Source organism: Aulonocara stuartgranti (assembly GCF_965226115.1).
Source record: "Aulonocara stuartgranti genome assembly, chromosome: 3".
Taxonomy (NCBI): Eukaryota; Metazoa; Chordata; class Actinopteri; order Cichliformes; family Cichlidae; genus Aulonocara; species Aulonocara stuartgranti.
In genome coordinates, this window is record NC_138941.1 from 55,669,679 (window position 1) to 55,692,952 (window position 23,274).

General features: G+C 39.0%; 1 protein-coding gene across 1 annotated transcript in view; it reads right to left on the reverse strand.

Annotated features, from left to right (window-relative positions):
- Window positions 1-20,099, reverse strand: part of LOC309699046 (uncharacterized protein) — a 34,207-nt gene extending 14,108 nt beyond the window's left edge. Inside the window, exons 1-5 of the mRNA XM_082521903.1 lie at window positions 19,860-20,099; window positions 5,524-5,990; window positions 5,164-5,334; window positions 4,976-5,037; window positions 70-172 (exon numbers count right to left, since the gene is read on the reverse strand). Of these exons, the coding sequence (XP_082378029.1) occupies window positions 70-172; window positions 4,976-5,037; window positions 5,164-5,334; window positions 5,524-5,814 (627 nt within the window). The 5' untranslated portion in view covers window positions 5,815-5,990; window positions 19,860-20,099. The remainder of the gene's footprint in view (window positions 1-69; window positions 173-4,975; window positions 5,038-5,163; window positions 5,335-5,523; window positions 5,991-19,859) is intronic.
- Between the last annotated feature and the right edge of the window lie 3,175 nt (window positions 20,100-23,274).

Below are 23,274 nucleotides of genomic sequence, written 5' to 3' on the forward strand. Positions count from 1 at the left end.
CTTCATGAGTGCAAAAAGATGGATCAGATAAAAAAAACACATCAGTGTGTGTGTGTGTGTGTGTCTCACCTCTTCAGACTCTGGCAGCAGTTTCAGCATTTCTCTCAGACGCTCCACCCCAAAAGCCTCACTGTTGCCATGGCAGATTTCATCTACTATAGTCTCATTGGACCTGGAGGAAGAAGATGTTTAAATTTAGTGTGAGCAGAGATATAAAAAACAAACACTCATTGTGCTGAAGTTAAGAATTAAAATGGCATCAAAATAACATTACACTAAGCTGATCTGGGTTTTCCCCCCACAGAGATTTAATTACCATCTGCACACGTACAAGGTACACTCAGTTCACTCTGTCAGGTTAAAATTCAAACAAGAAAATGAATAATTTAAGACAGTTTTATCACTTTGTGAACTCCAACCTTTTGCTTTTAAATGATAATTTCATTTTCAACATTGAAACAATGTTATATATTCATTCAGGAATTAGCCTGAGACGACATTTATAGTTATTTTTCTGTTGACTGGAAGCACCTTCCCTGTTACTTAAAGTAAAATAAAATGGACAAAATAACTTCTTTAACTAATTAACTTCAGTGCCGATACACGTCCAGTTTATTTTAACCTACACAGTGGATGAAGAGAAACTCAAAAACTCAAAATTTAACTTATTGTACTGTTGTCAGGAGATAGAAACTTTCTTGCACAGAGTTATTGTGCAAAGCTGCTTTCAAGGTCATGAGGAATTCCATAAACTTGAGATTTTCCTATTTGATATCCAGTTTTTGTATTTTTCGCTGAAACCTTCAATTTGTTCAATGAGTACAGAGCACACTTTCACAGTTAGGCCAAGCACAAAAAGACTGAAATTCTGATGTCAGAGTTCATTAAAACCGTTTCTTGACTGAGTGAGCTGAATAAACTGGACAGGCGTGTTCTGTCAGATCATCCCACCAAGTACAACTTCCTTGTACATATTTTTACACTCTGTTATAAATGCAACATGATGTCACAGAGTTTGCAGATGTATTAACAACAGTTTCAGTAACATGCTCTGGACATACTTTTAAAATGCGATTTTCTAAGCAACAAGCCCTAAAACGAGAAAAGCAAAAATCCCACAATTGAAATTTTGTTTCCTTAATTTTATGACAAAGAAAATTAGTATTTTCTGAATACTGTCTGTCAGTGCTGTTTACATCTGTCTAAATCTCAGCCAAGGATATCTGAGAGTGGATTTGTGGGTTTAGAAGTTGTTGGCGTTCTGTGTGTGTGTGTGTGTGTGTGTGTGTGGGGGGGGGGGGAGGGTTGTTGGTCGGAGAGCTGTTTGTCACACATTAAGTGGTCGTTCAATGGAATCCGCTGTGACGCTAATGATTGTCTCCCCTGCTCTCTTACCTGCCTGAGAAAAGTTGGCTTTAAATTTACGGCAGTGATTTATCAGAGATGTGCGGAGCATGGAAGGAGAGCGTGAGAAATAGAGACAGGTGGTTAACAGTGAGTCTTTACAGTTGCCTGCACAACCTGGTGGAGTCTTTCATGTTTTAAGACTGCATTTCAGTAAATGGTGTTGGAGATCTTGTTAAAATGGAAGAACTATGAACAAAGAAAAGTCAGATTTTGACACACTGCACAAGTCTGGAAGGCATTTGATTGGTAAAGACTTCATTTTTCAACATCAGAATAATCCCAAACACATTGTCAATTACAGTAAAAGAACACCTTGACTGTACCTGGACCTGCACAATAAAATGGTATCATGGACTGGCCTGAGCCCAAATCTCAACATTACTGAAGCAGTGTGAGAACAGAACAAACAAAGCAAAACAACACATCCAAAGAAGAGTTTTGAATGTCCTTCAAGAAGCCTGGAGAACTATTCCTGAAGACTGTTTAAAGAAAGTACAAGCATGCTGTTTAAGAAAGTTCAGGCTGTGCTGAAGAACAAAGGCGATCCTGCTAAATATAGATTTTCAGGCTCATCTGAACTGTACAAACTCTGATTTGTCTTATATACTGGTTTTCCATGTATGTTTTCTCACGTTTTAATAAATCGCTGCACCTTTGTTTGTTTTTTAACCATTTCCTTAGAAAAGTATAAAGAAGTGCAGGGCAACTCGAACATTTTGCACAGTCATCCCAAAGTATATTTCCTGGAGCAGATGGCTGTGTCTTTTACTTCCCACTTCTCAAAATTGTTACTTTGTTGTTGGAAAAGTTAAAAGTACTTATACCCAAGTCATGATGCATGCTTAATCATCCAGGTAAGGAAATCCTGATGAGTGACGAAACTTTTCTCCACCTGGAAACGTTACGTCCGGATGAACAGAACTAACTTTTGGGTACTTTTAGCTCGGTGTTAAAGCAGCTGCAAAACCTTCAGCTTAATTTGAAACTGAATGACAGAGTTTTTGTGGATATTGTGCATCGTGAACATAAAATGATGCAATACAACTCAGAATCTTCTCCAATTGATTTCAGGTATAGTTGCTGTACATTCCTGCTCTCCGTCTCCCACATGCCTGTATGTCCCTCAGTGTGTTTGGTAAGCACTAAGTCTCAACATGGTGACCAGAATGATTCAGCACATTCATTCAATACATTCTCTAAGCTTAGCCAACTGACTCACCTTGTGGACACTTTTTACGTGACTTCCTATCTCTATATTAAGCTGTGGTGAAGATGTAAAATCCTCAGTGAGGTATAAATGTAAAAAAGGTGAAGGGAGGTTTAGATAAAGCAAGTTTTTTCATTCTTTGAACTACATTAAAGCTTCATGAATACGTATCTATGAACAATATAAATGCAGTAATTCTGTCAAGCAGCATTGCGGTGACCTTACCATGAATGGGTTACAAGACAGCAGGCCCCTGGGGACAAGACCACCAACCCTCCTACAGAGGATTAAGACATCAAGCTCAAGGACACACGAACCACAACTGCGGTGTAGCCGAGCTGTTTAGTGTCTCACTGGAGCAGCGCTGTGCTTTGATTTGAATGTAGGATATCACTTTCTTGCTGTTTTGTCCCATTTTGTACGCTTTTTTTGTTCATTTTATGTCCCTTTGTAGCCACTTTATGCCTGTTCGTGACCATTTTGTATCTCTTTATTTCTATTTAATCGCTCTTGTAGAGATTTTCATCTTTTTGTCATCAAATTATGTATGCTTGTAACAATTTCGCATTTCCTCGTATTCTCATTTCGTTTCCCTTTGTCACTGTTTTTTCTCTTTGTGATCAATTTTAGTTTCTCAGTCTTCATTTTGTATCTTTTCATGGCTAACATAAGTTTCCTTGCACCTATTTTGCATCTTTTTAACCATTTTACACCCCTTTATTGCCACTTTGCACCTCTTCATGCAAGTTAAGTTCACTTTCAGCCATTTGGCCTCCTTTGTCACAAGGTTACACCATTCTCATTTTTCTTCTTTTCTCCTCAAGTGGTTTAATTCTTCTTATTGCTATTTTGCATCTCTCAGCCTCTTTGTTGTCACTTTAAATCTTTTTGTTAATAATAGTCAATAATCAATGACATTGTAGTTATTTTCTGTCACTTCTGTAGCTCTTCATTATGAATTTAAATCTTTGTTTAGACAGTTTGTCATTTGTCAATTTAAGATCAGTTTATATCCATTAAGTTATTCTAAGGAGCTTGGAAAGAAAAGCGTCTGGACTTCTTTAAGTTTCCTTGAAGACGTTTCACTTCTCATCCAAGAAGCTTCTTCAGTTCTAAGAGCGATTGGTGGAGGGTCCCAGATTTTAAGCCCTATGGGAGTTTCCCCCCAAGAGGGACAATGGACCCCCTAATGATCCTCTACCTAATCACATGAGCCAAGGTGTGAAAACTGGTGTAGGTCACAATCAGCCAGGGTTTCAGGTGAGCTCATTGTGAAACTTGGCCCCACCCCATCGTGTGATTTCCTGAGGTCAGATGGCCCAGGATGTGAGTGGGCGTTAAGGCGTCTGGGAAGGGATCTCAGAACTGGATTATAGATGGCAGAGAGTTGGTGTCATAAACCACCGCCTCTGTTCAAAGACGGTCGCTCACAGTGGACATAGATGAATTATTTTACTCCTCTTTCAAACAGTCTTCTCTGTCCAAAATGTGAACATTGATATCCTCGAAAGAGTGACCTTGGTCCTTTAGATACAGATGGACAGACGATAGAAGCTTCTCGGATGAGAGGTAAAAAAAAAAAAAAGGTCTTCAACTAAGCTCAAGTCCTTTTTTAAGCTCCTTAGACTACGATGACGCAGATGACTGAGAACCTTCACATTCCATTAAGTTATTATTTTACATCTCTTTTTTTGGTCAACTTGAATTTGATTGTTGTCATTTTGCTCGCTTCATCTCTTGCGTCCCTTGTTGTATTATCTCCGTATACGTCAGTCTTTTCCTCTAATCTGACATATGGTCACATGTCTGTAGTGTATTCAATCAAGTATAACCTGCCCACATCACCACATTTGTTTATTCAACACTTCAGGATGATGGTGAGGAAACACACTACAATACAGCATCGCTTTGTGACACGCCATCAGCTAATAAAATCCCCATCTCCGTCTGACAGTCATTTTGTCATAGTCATGCTGTGTCATACCCACATTATTCTCAACAAACACCGACATGACAACACTGTCTGCATTTAGCATTCCTGTTCATGACTTTCCTTTTCTTCTTTTCTCTGGGAATCAAATCCGTGACCTTTAAAGTGAAAGCTTGCCTATCATAACTTAATCCACTCGACATAACAGTCAGAAATTATCAGTTCGATGCTCTGATGCTTCTTATCATGGGATTCAAACAGAGGCAGCAATGAACAACCAAATACATAAAAACATATTTTGTCTTTGTCTCTATGTTTTCATGTTGGGTTAAACTGTGTGTGTGTGTGTGTGTGTGTGTGTGTGTGTGTGTGTGTGTGTGTGTGTGAGTGTGTGTGAGAGATCATGCTCAAGATCAAGTGAGATTATTTACCTCTTGAACTGTTTGAGAAAAATTGCAATGTTCATCCCTCGCTTAGCATCTAGGATGGAAACCTGAGTGTGAGAGAGAGAGGGTCAATCTGAGGTCAAAGCCCTGGTGGAAACTGTCACACACACTTCACTCCATCTCCCATGCCTTCAACAAACAGCAGCACACGCAGCCCTGCATCAAAAACACACCTCCTGTTTGGTCTCTCTAAATGAGCTGCTGGTTTTCCCTCCCCTGGCGGGCGTTGCCAGGGTTTTTGATTGACCGTCATGTTGACCGAACAGCTCTTCGACAGTCTGAGCGTCAATCTCGTATTTCTGTTTCACTTGGCCTTGAGTCCATAGGTTGAGCCGTCCCTTTACCTGAGACACAGACTTTAGTAATGTAATAGCCGTTTTATGAAAGTGCTCGATTTCTCTTTGGACTCAAGCGTTTTCAGAGAGGTGCTTAGTCATCATTTACGTTTGCCAGTAAGTAAAACAATGTAATATATATTAAAAATATATATGTTAAAACAATGTGCCGAGACAAATGTAAAGCAGGAACTCTACCTGCTCCTCTGGAATCGTTTTCCAGAAAAAACTCCTCACCCTCCTTTTCTTCTTCAGCCCACCAGCGGGGTGTCCAAGCTCTGGTGGCAGAGGCAGTAGGGGAGGAGGAGGTGGGGGAGGTGGTGGAGGAATGTCAGGTGATTTCATCTGCTTATCTTCTATGTCAGCATACCTCGATGGAGGACGAGGAGGAGAAGGGAGAGACATTGTCACGGTAACAGCTACATCCTCTTGTTGGACAGAGAAATCTTGGCTCCCAGTGGCCTGCGAGACGCTGCCCATCACATGCATCCCTGCTGCTGATGGGGCAGTCGAGGACAGGGGAGATGGTGGGTTTGGAGGCAGACTGTAAGATCAGTGGGCCGATTAACTGACCATTGTGAAGGGTATAGTTACGAGGATGAAGATGGGTCATAGCATTTGAAACATCGGATGACACCAAGGTCAGGTTACGAGATCTAAAGATGCTGGTAAGCAAAAGAAAGGAGAAAATTAATGTTAGCTTTAAGTGAGAGAATTAGCTAAGCTTGTTATTAAATCTAAATATACAAAATCTTTTTGACCCATAAGGAGAACCAGAAACAAATTTTGAGTTTACAGTAGAAAACACATTTTACAGACGCAGCAGTTCCACGTTTGTGAGAGAAATGCAGTTCATTGCCCATCCACCAACGGCCATTTGAGGCTGGTTCCAAGAGGGAGTCAAGCCACACAAACTCCCACATTACATTTTCAACCTTACAGTACCAATAGACATGTCCACTTCTGGCTCCAACTAAATCTCATGGTAGCAGCCGACGTGCTAACAACTGGTGAGACTTCAAAATTGAGAGTCCAAAGCCAGGTGTGGATATCAAATGATTATATTTATTCTATGGGAAAAACTTCAATAACTAATCAAGTTATTGCAAAAGAACAAAGTAAAGAGACCGGCCAATAACCCACTGCAAAAATATGTATTCCCCAGCTGTTTGGCTAATGGTTGCTGAAAGGTGCTTTCGACTCGACTCTCAGAGGACTGCTGCAGTGGCATTTATGCACTGGAAGACGATGACTTGTCTGGAATTACTCACCAACTATTCACCAAACAGCAAAAAAATAAATAAAACAGAAACAGTGGTTTTCAAAGTAGAGGTTGGCAAGCATTTGCAGACAAGTTATTGTATTGGCTTTTGACTAAAGCAATGACAGGTATGTTTTTGGTGCTTTACGACTAAATGAAACAAGTGACAACCAGCAAGCTCTAACAACCACTCGCTACCATTCAAGGAGACACTAGCCGTTCTCTGGGTCTGTGTTTCTGAAGCTACCGTTTTTTGATCTTTGACAATTTTTTTGCACTTCTTCCTTTTTACAATAATATCAGCTGATGTTCTCTTTCCTGTTCATGATAACTTTTCAAATAAACCAGTGTTTGACCTCCACGTGGTGCCAATGTGATAGAGCTATGCCTGTTATTTTATATTTGCAAGGTCTGCCTGTAGCTGAATTTCTATAATCTCTATAATTTCTATAATCTTTCTCTTTACATAGCCAAAGAGCTAAGCAAAAAGATACACACAGATAAACATTACACACATTACGTGCATTACACAATCAACTCCAAGTCCAATATAAGGTTTTTTAACTCTCCACCAACTGTTGAAGGAAATATCCGGAATTTTAGGACGCATGTCGACTATAAGAAAATTACTTTTTCTTTGTATTGGGTAATTAAGAAAGAAAACCTCAAGTAAGCTGAGAGCATTTTTTATATTTGGTATGACAATAATCAACAAACAGTGTCACTGTGATAGGACTAATAGGACTAATAGGAGAAATCGTGTTCACTGGAATGCAAAATGTAAAAAGCTGCTGCAGAGAGAAAAATGACTTTGGCACGTAAGCATGTTGGTCTCATGCTGACATTCATCTGTATTATTCATACTGTGGGTGTGTGAGTGTAATTACATGAAAAGCAATTAAACATTTATAAAGTTAAACATTTGCTTTTGAGTCGTGTATGTGTTTCTACCGTTTTTGTTAAGCCTTTTTCCTCCATTGAAAATTGTTGTGTTTGTTTTTTCAAACAATTAAACACCTCCAGCAGTTCTCCGACCTCCTTCTCTTCAAACATCACCAGCCTCACCTGGATGTCAAAGCATCTGCTGTACAAAGGTACGCTTAGAAATTGAATATATTGTGACCTATCTAATAAATGAAGAGTCTGGTTCAGACATTGAAGTCCCCCATAGGATGAATCCTGCTGGTTTTTGGGGTTTGAGTGACATAACTAAGGTTTGATGCTATATAAATAAAATTTAATTGAATGCGCTTTAGATATACACGCTCCTCAGAGGATGAATCTTCTTGACTTTTTTCCCCTCCCACTGCCTTTTATTCCTAGGACCACCATGAACAGGATTATTGTTGTTTCAGCTAATGCTGTAGATTGATTGCTGTACAATCTGGCTTAGACGTTCATGTTCCCCAGAGGGTGAATCCTTCCTCCAGCAGTATCTCCCCCCTGGTTTAACATTTGTGGTTTTGAGTGGAATCTCTCTACAACTGTTAAATGGATTGCACTGAATATGGATGAGACATTCACATTCTCCAGCATATCAATCCTACTGATTTTATTAATTCTCTTTGTTTTTCTGTAGCACCACCATAGTGTTGCCATGTGCTGCTTAACTATTAAACTTCGGTCCTCAACATGTCTACCATCATCGTGGGATTTATTGCAATCAAAACCACCAAAGTATCTCAGGATATGTTACTGGAAACTGATTGCTGTAAAATCGAGTTCCTCTAAGGAGGATGAATCCTAAGGTTTAGATGATTGTCTAACTTTCCTAGCAGTAAAATAAGATTGAAATTTTTGATTTTGAGTAAAATATCACAATTACTGAGTGGACCTCTCTCCAAAGCAGGAATCCCACTAACCGTTTTGTTCACCTGATTATCATCATGGCACTGGACCTTTGTTGTTCTATTACTGTACAAGGATTGATGCAAAGCCTAGGTTTAGCATTCATTTAGACACTAAGGATCGAGCCCACTTTTTCTTTTTTTTAATCCTTATTGACATTTGTGGTTTTGAGTGAAATAACAGTTATTGAATAAACTACGGTGAATTCTGGTTTAGATGTTTATTCCTCTCCGGACTGAGCAGAAAACTTCATGGTTAATGTAACTCTTACTCACCATGATGAAGAGCATTGCTAATTGCAGTTTTTCTAATAACAACTCCTTTGGCGTTTTTGACAGCACCGGCAGGAAGCCCACGAATGAATTATTTAATACATGCAAGATTCCCCAGTGTGAAGTTCTGGATACATGTCGACAGAGATACACACTTCCTGCTGTTGAATTAGAGATGAGTGTGTTACGTAAGTTAATCTCACAACATTGTTTTTCAGCCAAATTTCATTTATGTTGATTGTGTGTAAATGTTTACAATTAGTCAAAAATGAGAAAAATATTTTCTTTAATCTCTCGGGATATTAAGTTAGTTGTTTGTTTGTTTTATTTGTTTTCCTAGAGCATATCTTGTATTTTAAAAACATTTATATTTCGATTATTATTTTATTAAAAATGTAACAAATGAAAATATATTTATTAATTTTAATAAATTAAATCTAATAACATTTTATAAATGTAATAAAATCAAATAAATGAAACCCACAAATGAACAAAAATTATTAAGAAACTAATGTTGCTGTGAGCAGCAAACTTTCCAGTAAAAACGTGATGTGCTGGCTTTGCTTTACTTATTTGGTGTCGTTAGTGTTTTTCAGTTGCAGAAGCATGAGGGTTTGGGTCGGCATGCACGGCTGTGCAACTAGTCATAGTATTGCTGATTGTCATGGTAACACAAACAATGACAGTTTGTATACTTGGCAGAGAACACATTTAGGTCACGATGTGCACGTGTGTTAAAACTACACATACATTATCCTTTTCTCCTGAACACCCTGAGATCTGTTTTTTTCTCTCGCATCTCTTCATCCTCAAAGGACCACAAACAAAACATTTTGACAACTTTCTCTCTTTAAACAGTTTCAGGCAGTTGATTTAAAATGTGAGTGATGATGAGGTCCAATCACATAACTCAAAATGCAAAAATGCCAAACTGTTGACCTGGTTCTCATGAAGGTTTCTAATTGGACAATGGAGTTGTGCGGTAGAGGAGGAGCCACAAAAGTACAAACAAGAATGGCCACACTCACACAAATCAACAAAAATAAGAGCAGAACAGCTCCAGAGATAAAGAAAGCGCGGAAAAAACGCAAAATGTAAATGGATGACAACAAAACAAAAACATGACTTTAACGTGGCATTAAAAAGCCATAAAGACCAACTACAGTAACAAGAACAGGAAACTACAAACAGGAAATATAGCCACATGCAAAGAACTACAACAGTCCACAAAAAAGCTACAAACAGATGCAAAATGACCAAAAAACCCAAAATGTTTAACAATGACACAGAAAACATTAACAAATAGACACAAAAAGCAATAAATGAACACAAACTACCCAAAAGGTAGCAGAAAATATTCACAAAAAAATAAAAATCACAGAAACAATGTGACTTAAAGACCACAAAGCGTTAGCATAGCCCAACAAATAGTATAATACCTCAAAGACAGACACAAAAACAGCAATGCACAAAAAGAAGAAGATTCAGACAAATGGATAAAAAACAGCCACAAGCCGATTTAAAAAAAATGAAAACAATTAAAACAAAAAAGTGCACATAAAGAAAAAAGACATACAGCTGATCAAAACAACCACAAAGAGACACAAAATCACCCATAAAAAGTAAAATGTCACAAATAAACAAACATAGGTCACCATGGCAGGTACCAATAGGTGACTGTGATAGTAAAACATGCAGAAAAACAGCAACAACAATCCTCAAACAGCTACAAAAAGAAAAACTAAATGTACAGAGACAAAGACATGGAAAAAGGCTGCTAAGAAACAAAAAAGAAAAACAGCCACAAAGAGACACAAATTATCCACAGATATATTTTAAAAAACAAATAAACAAAAGAGACATAAAAATAGCAACAAGGTGACAATATAACTGAAAATAAACAAAAACAGCAACAAAGTAATCAAATAACAACAATAAAAGAGTCATAAATATAAAATACAAACAGAGAAACAAATCACTCACAAAGTGAAACAAACTGAAAAATGTAAATTTAAAAGAACACAAAAAACGAGCCAAAAATAAATCAAGGAACAAAAAAAATAAATAAACAAGAAGATTAATAAGTTGTGCAGGAGGTGATCTGAGTGATGAAAGCATCCCCCGATTTACATTTAGTGTCTAAATGTTTTATATACAAATTTATTTGAATAAAAATCACAAGTGTGAACCCCATCGTGGCACTGGAGAAAGGTCAGTATGGGGCTCATCCTCTGGGGAACATGAACCTGAGTCAGCCTGTGTAATGGTTATTTAATAATGGCTATAAAAAGCCTTACTTTAAATCCGCACCAATGGCCCCAGGTGCTATCGAAAGCTGGGAGATCCACTGCGTGAGTGAAGCGCACTCATTCAGAAAACCCTTCTAGTGGCTGCACGCTCCTTCTTAGTTTGCCTTTCTCGGCTGACCCACTTATGATCTTTCCATACATCCAGCATTTGCTCCAGATTCCAGTAGAGTCGGCTTGACCTCAATACCGAAGCAGAGAGAGAGAGCTCGGCTCAGACAAAGTGTGAATGAGTAACTGACAGAGACTCTGATCCACCATGAAAAATCTCTCCTCCTCCTTTTTTTCTTCATCTAATGATTTCCCGACGAGTAACTCGCTGCTTTGGTCACATCAGAGTACAGAGACGACGTCTGAGTGAATAATAAGCAGAGAGCTGGTGGAACGGGGCGATCTGGATGTGGGTAACAATTAACCTCACTGGTCACACACTGGAAACTTAAACTCATCATTTAAGCAGCAAGTCTTCCAGCTGGACTTTGTCTCAACTCTGAGTGTCCATGAAACTGCACCAGACTTCATTCACAATTTTGACAATTTTAGATTCAAGTACAATTTAAGAGTACTTGCGTCTGTATTTAAAGAGTCTAGTGTGGTCATGTTAGTGCCCGTGAGGCAAACATAGAGTACTGTGTTTGCAATCTTGTGTGTACTATAAAGCTCGACACGGCCGGGCACAGCTGAGCACCACAACAGAGCTTCTCGCTACCCCAGGCTTCCTGCACCAGGCTCTGAGCGTGCTCACAAAAGACGGGCCTGCCTTTCATGTGATCCATTATTTCTTCTTCTGGTCTAAATGGACTGAGGAGCCCCGCCTACTCCAGTCAAAGAAATCATCAGAGGGGAGGTGAAAGATCCACAAAGAACTACAGATCAAGTATATTGTATATGTTGTAGTACGTCTTTAAGCTCGTGAGTTTGTGTTTGTTCTTCCACTCTCAGAGCTGCTGTTTAATTCTGGCGTGGCAGCTGCATGAGAGCAGTGAAACTTTAAAGGCTGCTCAGTGTCACAGTCAAACAAAGGAGACGCAGAAATCTCTCTGGGAGCAAACTCCCGGCCTCCTTCATTGGCTGGGAGTTTCATTGTTATGCTCTATGATATGCTGAGGTATCCCTGCTGTCCCTTTCTGTGATCCAACAGACTTTGATTAAACAACACCAGACCTCATTCATAATTTGGGGGGTTTTAGAACATTTAAGGATTTGAGGATCCACTTAGACCACTAAACACTTGTTGAGTGCAGTGGTGTTGGAGCCGACATTAAAGGCACCTCAACTTGTTCTTCTCGTTTTAAAGTCTGGGATCTGAAAGTGGATTTGCTGACAGCTGTTGGCCTGCTGCTGTGCCTACGCATGGGGCGTCTTTGAGAATGTTAAGAGACTGCAGTTTATACTTGAAGTGAGGTAATAAAACACTAAATGACTTCTGTAACAACTCCTCATCATAACAGTTCCCACTATGACTTCTGAATGAGAGTCACTGATTTACATTGGAAAAGACATGCAGCCAAGCTGGGAGGCCTAAACGGCAGTGCAAGTCTACAGTAAAACACAGATACACAAAGACACACAAAAGTTCCCACAAACCTGTCTGCAAAATAATGGAGTGACAAATATTTACACAAATTCATCTGACCTTCCCTCTGTCACAGAACAGATGAACAAAAGACAGAGAGCATGCAAACATTTAACTGAACAAATAACATGAACTAAAATGCTCACACACACACACACACACACACACACACACACACACACACACACACACACACAGACAGTGCTGGTGGTGACTAATTCACAGTGACTCATGCCATTTAACAAGATATTAATAACCAGCAGATGATGACACCGAGATCATCAGGATGGACGCCAGAGCGTCACTGTCTCCAACATCCTTTGATTAAAATATCAAATTAAACTTTGTTGTCTGTCAGGTTCATGCAGCTGCGTTCAGATAACAGCCACACGCTGCACACTGAGCTGTTTAACTCACTGCAGCGACTGTAAACTTCATGAACATGTGAAACAAGCTCCACACCTTAAGTGTGTCTCTTATAAAGGTAGCTCTCAAAACCACTGCTCGCTGGATACAGTCAGCAGTCATGTTAATCCATCCATGTTCTCTTCCACTTATCCAATCCTAGATTTTAGCTTTTCCACAGATACTAACTGGAAGTACAGTTGTACTGATATATTGTTTGCTAACTTTGGAGTGTGGGAGGAAGCCGGCGTACTCTGAGAGAACCCACGCTAACACGGTGACAACCTGTAAACTCCACACGGAAAGAGCCCGGGACCTTCTTTCTGGGGGGTGCTGACCACAGAGCAAGCAGTGCTAACCACTGCTCCACCATGCTGTCCCAGTCATACTAGCTTGGGCAACAGTGGTTAGCACTGTTGCTGTAACACTGTTAGCTTAACACAGTCATGCTAGGCCCTTTTGTTTCAGGGTGAAGTAGTGAAAACATCCTCTAGTTGTTCTAATAAACAGCAGAGAAGCAAACCAACTAAGTGTCCTGTGTGATTATAGGGGGAGGAAGTCGATCTGGATCGATGGACACAAACAAACAAATTAATAACCTTAAACATGGCGAATGTGCGCGACTGATGAAGGACAGAGCATTTCCAACTCTGTCAAACTGGATAAGAGTTTAAGGCCAGTAAATGTGCAGGGATGTAGTTCCAGTCTGACACAGATCTCAGAAAAAAGGCAGGCGAGACTTTAATATCAGGGCCGAGACTTTCTTTCAGCTCAGTGCCGTCAGCGTTGTCATGTTGAGGGTTATTTTGTTCCAAAACGCAAAAGATTTTTGTTTTTTCAGCTATTCTGTGGAAAAAAATATCTCACTGACATCTTAATGTGAAGTGTTTGTGAGAATGGACAAAATAAGTGCTGGTTTGCTGAAGGAACCGCGACAAATAAGGCGCTCTAATCCCCCGGTGGTTTGACACCGAGGCTGAGCTCAGAGAGTTTCCAATAAAGCCAAATGTCTGCACATGAAAATCTGCACGTCTGCCTGAGTTTCTGCAGGTGATGCATTTATACAGGCCATCTCTTCTGGTTTCTCTCCATGTTTTGCTCGAAGAGTGGATCATAGCACCATCACAGATGACTTTTCCCCACATTTTCACCTTCGTGCAATTGTTCAATAATGCAATTTACTGTACACCCGCCCGTTTATGTTATGCTAACCACGTTTGCTTGGTGCTAATTCTGAATCCAGCGAGATCGTCTGATTTAACTTGATTTTATTGATATTTTTAATTAGATTATTGCTTTATTTGTTATTTGTGCACAAACTGACAGCTTATGTATGTGTTTATTTCTTTATTTTATTAGTAATTGATGTTAACATTTTTTTTTAAATCACTAGATGTTTGATCATCTCTGCTGTTGCGTCATTTTCAGGTGATTTAAATGCATAATGTTACAGTTTTGTTTACCTACAAAACTCCTGATTTTACTGACAAATAATTAAAAAGCAGCTTTCACAATTATAGCCTTTCTAATTATAACATCTATAAAAAGTTAGCCTATATAATAGGCTGTCTTTATTTGTCTTTGTACTCCAGCTGCTGTTCGCCATTTCAGATTTATACTGATTAACTAAATTCTTCCTCAGAGAAACTTTTATTGATGCCTCTGCAATTATTATTTTTTAAACACACCTTTAATGTGCAAATTGAACAAATTCACTTGCTAAAAAACGCAATATAAATAGGTTTAATTTGTAGGCACAGAGTTGTTTCTGATTATTAAAGAAAGCCAAATTCCTCTCGGCTCTGCGTGCCTGTGGACTGAAACAGCCGATGTAATGACAATCGCAGAGATAAAAAAAGAAAAACATATTGAGATAATTACAGGCTGTTGGTACAGTGTGATGAGCAAGCTGACAGCATCATTGTGAAGCTGTTGCCACAGCTCTGAGGGCTAAATTAAACAGAAAATGGAGGGGAAACTGCTCCAGACTGCAACATGTGAGTCACAGCAGGCTTTAAATACATACGTATTTGTCCTCCCTCCTGTGATTTCTGTAGGTTTACAGGATGGCTGGTTGTTGCTCAGCAGTCTGACAGATTAGCTCCCACACTTTCTCCAGCACTGACAGATCTAACGCCTCAGTTTGAGGATTACAGCAGCAGGTCGGCGGACTGCGCTGTCACACTAAATATATGAGGTTCAGGGTGGAAGAAGAGAATTTGAAGCCCTCCTGAAACCACCGAGTCCAAAAGTGTTGAGGAAGTGTTTCAGAAGTAGAAGAACAAACTGTCCAAGAATGTACTCGTAAAAATGAGCCATCATTTTTCACTGAAACCACTTTTAAATACTTGGACACTAACCATAAATCTATAATGATGCATGTATATATACACTTATATGATAACAAATTATAAATATAAATTCCCTTGGTTTCCTTATATGTTGCGTTCCCGCCATCGTCGCCCTGCAAACACAGTGCTACTCTCTCTTTAGAAATAAAGTCCTCAAACATCACAAACACATCGCTGCTAGCATCCAATAAATAACCAAAAGTTTAACTGAAAAAGCATCCATAAATATGTAAACCATTCAAGAATCTGCAAAAGAATTACCAGTACATGTAACACAGAAACCACCAACACAGTTTTAGAAATGATCCCCCTTACTTGTCCAACATCCAATTAACAAGCTAATGGCATTACAACAGGAGAAGTGATCAGTTACTATAAAACAGGACAAATGATTTCAGAGCGCGCAGCAGACCTGCCACAAAGACTCGCTCTTAGTCACCGTGGAAACCCCAGTAAAACCTGCTGATGAGCAGAAGGCCTCTGTCTCATTGAGCCGGGAAACAACAGTAAACACATGTGTTTGTCTGTATGGCTGTGAGGGGTGGTGAAGAAGGACCCCCCACACTGATCAGTCTCGGAAAGGAATCTGAGCTGCTTTTAAAGAGCATTAGCATGAAAAACACTCCACTTCTGGATGTGGGTTTGAGCTCCGTTGTGCCAAAAACAAAAACAAAGCAATAGAAAAAAACGCTTTAACAAAAGAGAATCTCTTTCACGCTGATGGGCTGATGGTTGCTTTCTTTATCTGAGGAAGAGCTTTACCGCTGTGTTTTACAGTCGGGGAGGGTCAAGCAAAGCAAAGAGCTGGCTGAGCATCCCTCGTCTCTGGGGTTACCACGGTGACGGGGACATACGGTGACAAACAGAAACCCATTTGTTAAATGTCACCCGGTGGTGTCGTCACCGGAGCTCCTGGCAGGTCAGGGGGTCAGGTGGAACGCATAACCCGCAGAGAGAGCAACGAGGCCTGGCCACAGTCTGCGGGGAGGCTCGGTCAGAGAACCAGCTGTTTGTCTGCTGCACACAAATTATCCAGATAAAAGGACAAGACAGGATGTAATGCACAGTGCTGTGAATTAAATCTATTGATTTGTTATGTTTGTGCATATTTTTTTACTTAAATATTTTAGATCATCGCCTACCATCAGGTAGGTTTGGATCATTTTTCCCCCAATAAAGGAAATCGTCATTTGTATTTACTACTCATTTTTGTTTAATATTAAAAGCCAAGAAATGAGAAGCTAACAAATCCTTTTTCACAGCCCTGCACCTTCACATTAATGATGTGTGTACAGTAATCACACAGAGGTTGGACAGGTTCTTAGAGATTCAAAGAAACTTTCTGACACATTTTAAAACTGCTTGGTGGTTTCAAGGGTGCAGATCTGACCATGAGACTGTGCTGAATCCAAAATAAATCAAAGCTGTATTCTGTGTGCACCGCTAAGCAGCAAATTAAACGGAAGCATACTGAAACATATCTCCTAAAAAGACGAAGCTCGTTTATTAGAAGTGGTACCATTTAATTCAGACCACAATAAATACCAAAAGAAAAACAGACAATCTTACAAAATAAAAATAAACCTTCTATTTTGAATTAGAGATGGCACGATACCACTTTTTTATGTCCGATACCGATACCGATATCATAAATTTGGATATCTGCCGATACCGATATGAATCCGATATAGTGTTTTTTAATCAACAAAACTGTTTTTTAAAATATCTTGCTGCATTTTGCAAGTCTGCAAGTTCATACTCAAGTTTAAAACAACAACTACACTAAAGCTATTCTGTTATACCTGTATACAAAAAAAATATTTCATAGTTCAGCAATACTGATCAATCTAATAAACTTAGACCTACACCATCCTCCCTATTCTGGTATTTTAAAGAGTACTTAGCGTAAATATTAAGCAACCTAACTAATAGGGTTCCAACTCCCAGCAACAACAAAAATAAATAAATAAAAAATAGGGAACCACCCCTCACGCTCCACCTCATGATGCTTAATCAACGTAATCAACCTTAATTTGATGCAGTGTGAAAAAAAAATGCACAGAAATCAATTATTTTTCAAGAAATATTAAATAGATTCAACATCTTTCTTCAACAAAATTGCAGACTGCACAGATGGTACCTTCCCAAAGGAAAATGTACTATAGCTTACTAGGGTATATATATTAGACTTAATAGTCACTATATACAGTAATTGACTTCTATTCATTTTACATCAAATTAAAACTTTGGGTGTCAGATAATTATTTATTAAAAGCTAGACATTTTAAATGAGAATAAGAAAGAAAAGTATGTCTTTGTGCCCCCTTTTCCCAGTTAATGCCCTATCGGCCCCCCTGGCTAAACTTTGCTAGATCCGCCCCTGCACAGTTACCAGCCGTCAGCTACGTAGAAAAAGATCCTGGTGTAGAAAGTAATATTAAATAAATTGTAACAACAGCTGATCAAGCTTAAACGTGCTGCTGTTGTTCAGCCGCTGGTTTGCTCTTTCTGGCGCAAAGTGGACCAAAAACAAACAAGAGAGACTCACGACAGAAAAGCCGATCAGCTGATCATTAGCAGCTTCACGATTGAAGTAGCAGCCGGAGAGCGAGAGGCAGTCGCTCGTTAAGCTTAACGTGGGAATGCTTTACAAACATTCAGAGATGGACTTACACACTTGCTTTACTTCTCTCGGGGATAACTTTGTCGGAGATGAAATGCCAGGTTGCTAGCGAAGCTCCACATGCTATCCAGACCACCGACAGGTCCCGCATGCCACAGCAGCTCTATCACGTGATGCATACTGCTCCGACGTGCTAACCTGAGGTGAGTTACGGCGTGTTGCAAGTTTTGTGAGGTGCTTTCGTGATATTTAATGGATCGGATTACATTTTTTATTTTTCTCCGATATCCGATCCAGTAATTTAGGTCAGTATCGGACCGATACCGATACGTAATATCGGATCGGTCCATCTCTATTTTGAATATTATTAGAAGACTCCGTTTAGTGTAAAGCAAGGTCAAAAATCAGGTGGCACAAGCTGTTATATAACAAAAGATTAAATTCACAGATTTCTGAATGTAGTCTGGTTTACTGAAATCTTATAAAAAGTGGATAAACTAAAAGTAACATAGTTGTTTAAAAAAATAAAGATATCAACCAAAGACTTAAAAACTGATTTTTCTGTTTCATTTTTTGTATTAATATATAAATTGAAGAGGTTTTCTTTATATACCAGTGCTTGGTAGATGTATTGATGTGATAGGCAATGATTTAGAAGCAGCTATAAAAATGAACATTTTTGATATATATTTAAAACATGCGCTGCTGAGTTTGTCTATTTCCTCAGAGAAAACCATCGAATGAAGGACAAAAAAGGATCTGAAGGCATGTTCTAGACAATTAATCACACAAAAAACAGTTTAATGATTAATGAAAGCAGCCAGAGCCACAGCAGACTGCATTTCACTGTATTAAAGTGTGACAGCACTCATGGAAAAGCACCAACAAGCACCAATCTGTCACAGCAGCTATGACTGCAACAATGACTGTTTTGGATCTACTAGAAGTACTGAAGTGGGGCTAAAGTATTCTTGTATCCGAGCATATTTATCCTAAGAAACAGCAGCACTTTAACCTCACTGTCACTAAATTACCATTATAGAAATATTATGGGACATAAGCACCACAAGTACACTGCAGAAAACACTCTAAATACTGCACCAAAACCACAGCAAAGGCAGTAGACCAACAATCAACTTATCAAGGATACTAAAAGCACAAACATAATGAATATTCCAGAAATCTCACTGCACAGCAGAATACCGGGAAACCCCAATAAAAGCTCAGTCCAAAGAATCTCACCAGCCACCGGTATACCTCGAAACCGGGGGTCGTTTTAATTTAAGGTCACAAGCAGCCCAGTTTAATGCTAAGGTGGGAGGATTACATTTAATGAACCCTGCATTTAAAACACAGGATGAACAGCCTGAGGGGGGAAAGCTCCGTTTCAATAACAGGTCTGCATTTTTCCACATTTCATCAGCTGACTGAACAATGTGTGTGCAGCACAGTTACGGCGTCTCTGTGAAGGCACAGGACACCGTAACTGTGCAGGACTTTGACTTCCCTGTGAGGTAACATGTATTTTAATGGAAAGCTGCTATTCACACAGTTTTACACCTGCTCCAAATGATTGGTGTGAAGGTGTGAATATATCAGATTAAAACATTAATGTCAGTGTGAGTATCACATGAACCATGCCGGAACACTGTCAAGTTTGAACACCACTTAATTAATCATTATAGGAATATTACGCCGCTGGCTGTTTGTGTTGATCCAAGAATTTACAGAAATTTGCATGTAGTCTGGTTAGCGCAAAGCGCCCCCCCTATTAAACAGCTCGTTAGTCTGTCAGATAACTTATATTCAGCTCTGAAGTTACATTTCTGGCAAACTAAAATCAATTTAGTTAGTTATAAACCAGCGGTTAGTTTTCTGTTAATATAACTCACCCTACTGCGCGTACTCAGCGGCGCTGCGGCTCCTATACAAAAGTCCCGTTTAAAAAATGTCCAAATATACAGCAAAGCGATGTCAACTGATCCCGGTCGCATCCACATGAAGGGTGCTGCTTGCAGCCAAGTTCTGGACTGACAGAAGCAGGGAGAGAGGAAAAATGAGGTAGGGATCCCGAACGCTGCGCATGCGTGTTTACTCAGGTGAAAGGAAAAGCGCTGTCTCTGGTGCGTGCGTGTGTGCAGCTCAGATAAGCTCAAACAGCCCCTCCCTTGGCAAACAGTCAGGCTTCCCTTCTCATGGTTATGTTTATTTATGAAAAATAAATAAAAACACATCATATCAGTGTTAAGCAGCACACTGGGTGACAGCTTTTTTCAGTGAGTTTACCTTTGGTAGTTCATTGCTACTTAAGGCTCATTTATTCTGCCATAAATATATAAAATATGACTGGATTTTCTGAATTTACCTGCTTTTACAGGGGGAGACTCTTTAGGTTACAAAACGTGTACAGAGGTCTGTGGATAAATTAGAGTACTCCAGACTGTCATTTATTTGAAGAGTTTATGGTTTAAATCACTGCATTAAAGTCTCATTGAATAGGACATGACAATTATGAGAAAAATCCTCAGTTTCTTACAACCTTTGGATTTCTATTTTTTGGGGGCGTTTTGGGGGTAAGGGATTTTTTCCTGACAATTTTCATCATGTTTTTATATAGAAGGTGTTATGACAGTAACATTTCTTCTAATTTCAAATGTGTAGAAATAAACTTCTGTGAGGGCTGATGAGGTCCTACCTCCACAAGCCACTGCAAACACAGCATCCACCCTTTTGCACCTCCTCGTAGCAGTCAGGAGCTATAATGATTATGCTTTATTGTCCCTTTTGACCCTAATAGTGACCATCATTTCCAAAGTAAACCCCATGTTAGATTCAACAACACTACAAATTAGTGACTGAGACCGTAAACTCCCTAAGAAAGTGTTTACTGAGGCGCCAAAGCAAAGAAGCTGAAGGCCTGCTCCTCCACAGACTTCTGTACAATCACTTCTTTCTGCAACTGCCCCTAGTGGTCAGCAGAAAAAATACAGCTTTAAAGCTCTAATGTATTTAATGACAGATTGGGTCTCGATCAGTGGTATCCTGCACTGTCATTGGCCATCGCTTAAAACGCTCACCTTACTGTTGAGAAAAGTTTATCTCGGGTTCCACAGAGAGCATCGCCTGTGTTCAGTTAGCCCATCAACTACATACACTACTAGCTTTCCACTTCTCACTTGGTACATTGTCTCCTTACTTTCCAGACGCTTTCTTCTTTTTGTTTAATTTTTTCCTCATGTATGACCTTTCCCTGTTTTTGGATTTTTGCCCTTTGCCAGCCTCTTGTAGGAAGTGTTTCCTTGTGAGCGCTTTGGATTTAGGGGTTTACTGCATTTGTGTCTTCTGCTCCTCCTGTAAACACTTACAGTGATTTGTTAAGAGATTTCAGTGACCTACAGATGGACACCCTCCCTACAACAATGTGACAAATTCATCACTAAACGAATATTAAAGTAATACAAACGCACATCTATGTTAGAAAGACACACCTTCAAACAAATACGAGTAAAGCAAAGCTGAAGCTACTCAGTGCGTGCTTCAGTCTTGACAAGTTAATCATCGAGTTTGTGGACAAACCTCTTTTAAAAAAAAACAAAAAAACAAAACTGGAGCTGAGACAAGAGAGGTGGGAGTCTTTGTGAGAAACTCTATCCCGCTGGTGAAATGTTTGGGAAAATGAGCCTGGATGCAGGAACACACATTCACAGACTCGCTCTAAATAGTAGAATCAGTTTTGTGTGCTGGTGTTGCCAGGTGAGTAATTGCCTCTCTTTAAAGCAATCAGAGCAACAGAACCACAAACAGACCAGGGTCTTATTCTAAAATCGCTTCACTGATCCCCTCCATTTAAAGCAAGAATCACAACACTGCATACTAATACACCCTGCTTCAAGTCTAGTCCTTTTATTCTTGGAAAACAATTATAATGACACTGTGGACACGTAGATTTGATGTTTTAAGGTTTCTTGTTGCTGGTGTTAAGTTGAGCTTGAAGGAAAGTCAAGGTTAGGCCAGCATCTGTCATCATTAAAGAGTCTGCTGAGTGAAGGACATATTTTGCTTGCATAATATACACATTTTTTTCTGGAATTCAGTATATTAAATATTAAAATGATGGATGGTCAAAATTTTAATGGTCAAAATTTTAAATACTTTGATACAAATGCATAAATGTGAGTCTTTTTGAGTCTATAGCTGATGTTTTATCTGCACATCCAGAAAGTAGTTTAACAATTTACAAGTGCTGGATGCTGCCCCTCGGCAAGCTTCCAGATGCTGGTCAATGAGATGAAAGTGAGCTTTTAGTGCAGGGATTTAAAAAAAAAGGGAACTAAATTGGAGTGTTTCAGACAGCAGTTGTATGAAGAGCCAAACTAAATCATGTGAAGCTACTCAAGTAAAGCCACAGACTAAAAATGTAGCAGAGGATGAGCTGTTTGTATAGCTAAACATTTCTTAAACTCAAAGATTAGGAAAAAATCCATGTCTGTTTTTTATGCTTCAAATAATTATGTGAAGCATAAAAATCGGTAACTTTAAGTAAATATAAAAATACATAACCATAAATAAAGATAAAAATACATGACCTTATTTATGACTTTCTATCCACAAAGGAGGCAGGCTTAGTCTCGCTTCCACAACAGGTGCAGATTTTGGAAAGCATCTAAAAATCATTCAGTTAATTTAATAAACTGAATATTTTTATTGAGTCTCTCAGATATTAAACCTAAGTTCAATAACAATTTTCAATTTTAAGAGGTTTGCATACATAATTATACTTCGAGTTACAAGATACAAACACTTGCAAACTGCTTGCCAAAGCGTAGTAATGTTGAAGAGCATGATGTAAATTGTGCTACTTCAAAGTTAACTTTGAAACTTTTAATATGTGCTAGTCGTAGCAGTATTGTGTTGCACTTTTTCAAGTTTGACTACAGCTCAGAGAGTAAAGGGGCAGGGTTTGTACAGTGGTCAAGCTGGTATCTTCCATAAAACTACAGCTGGCTGCAGAAATTTACTAGAAATCAAGTCACTCTTTGTAACTGATTTCACCTGATGATAGCCAGCCACCGAAAATACTTTTCAGTCTGTGAGGATAAAAAAAAAAAACAACAACAAAAAAAAACAAAGACTTTGGCAAAGGAAAGAAAAACCAAAGCACCTGGCAAAATCGGACCGGGAATTTGTGAAACTAAAATGAAAAGATTTGATGAATCTGAGTAAAATCTGAAATGATTACAGAGTCAAACTGTCAAAATCAAGCCAGAAATTCATGAACAAAATCTTTTATATTTGTACACTCATCGA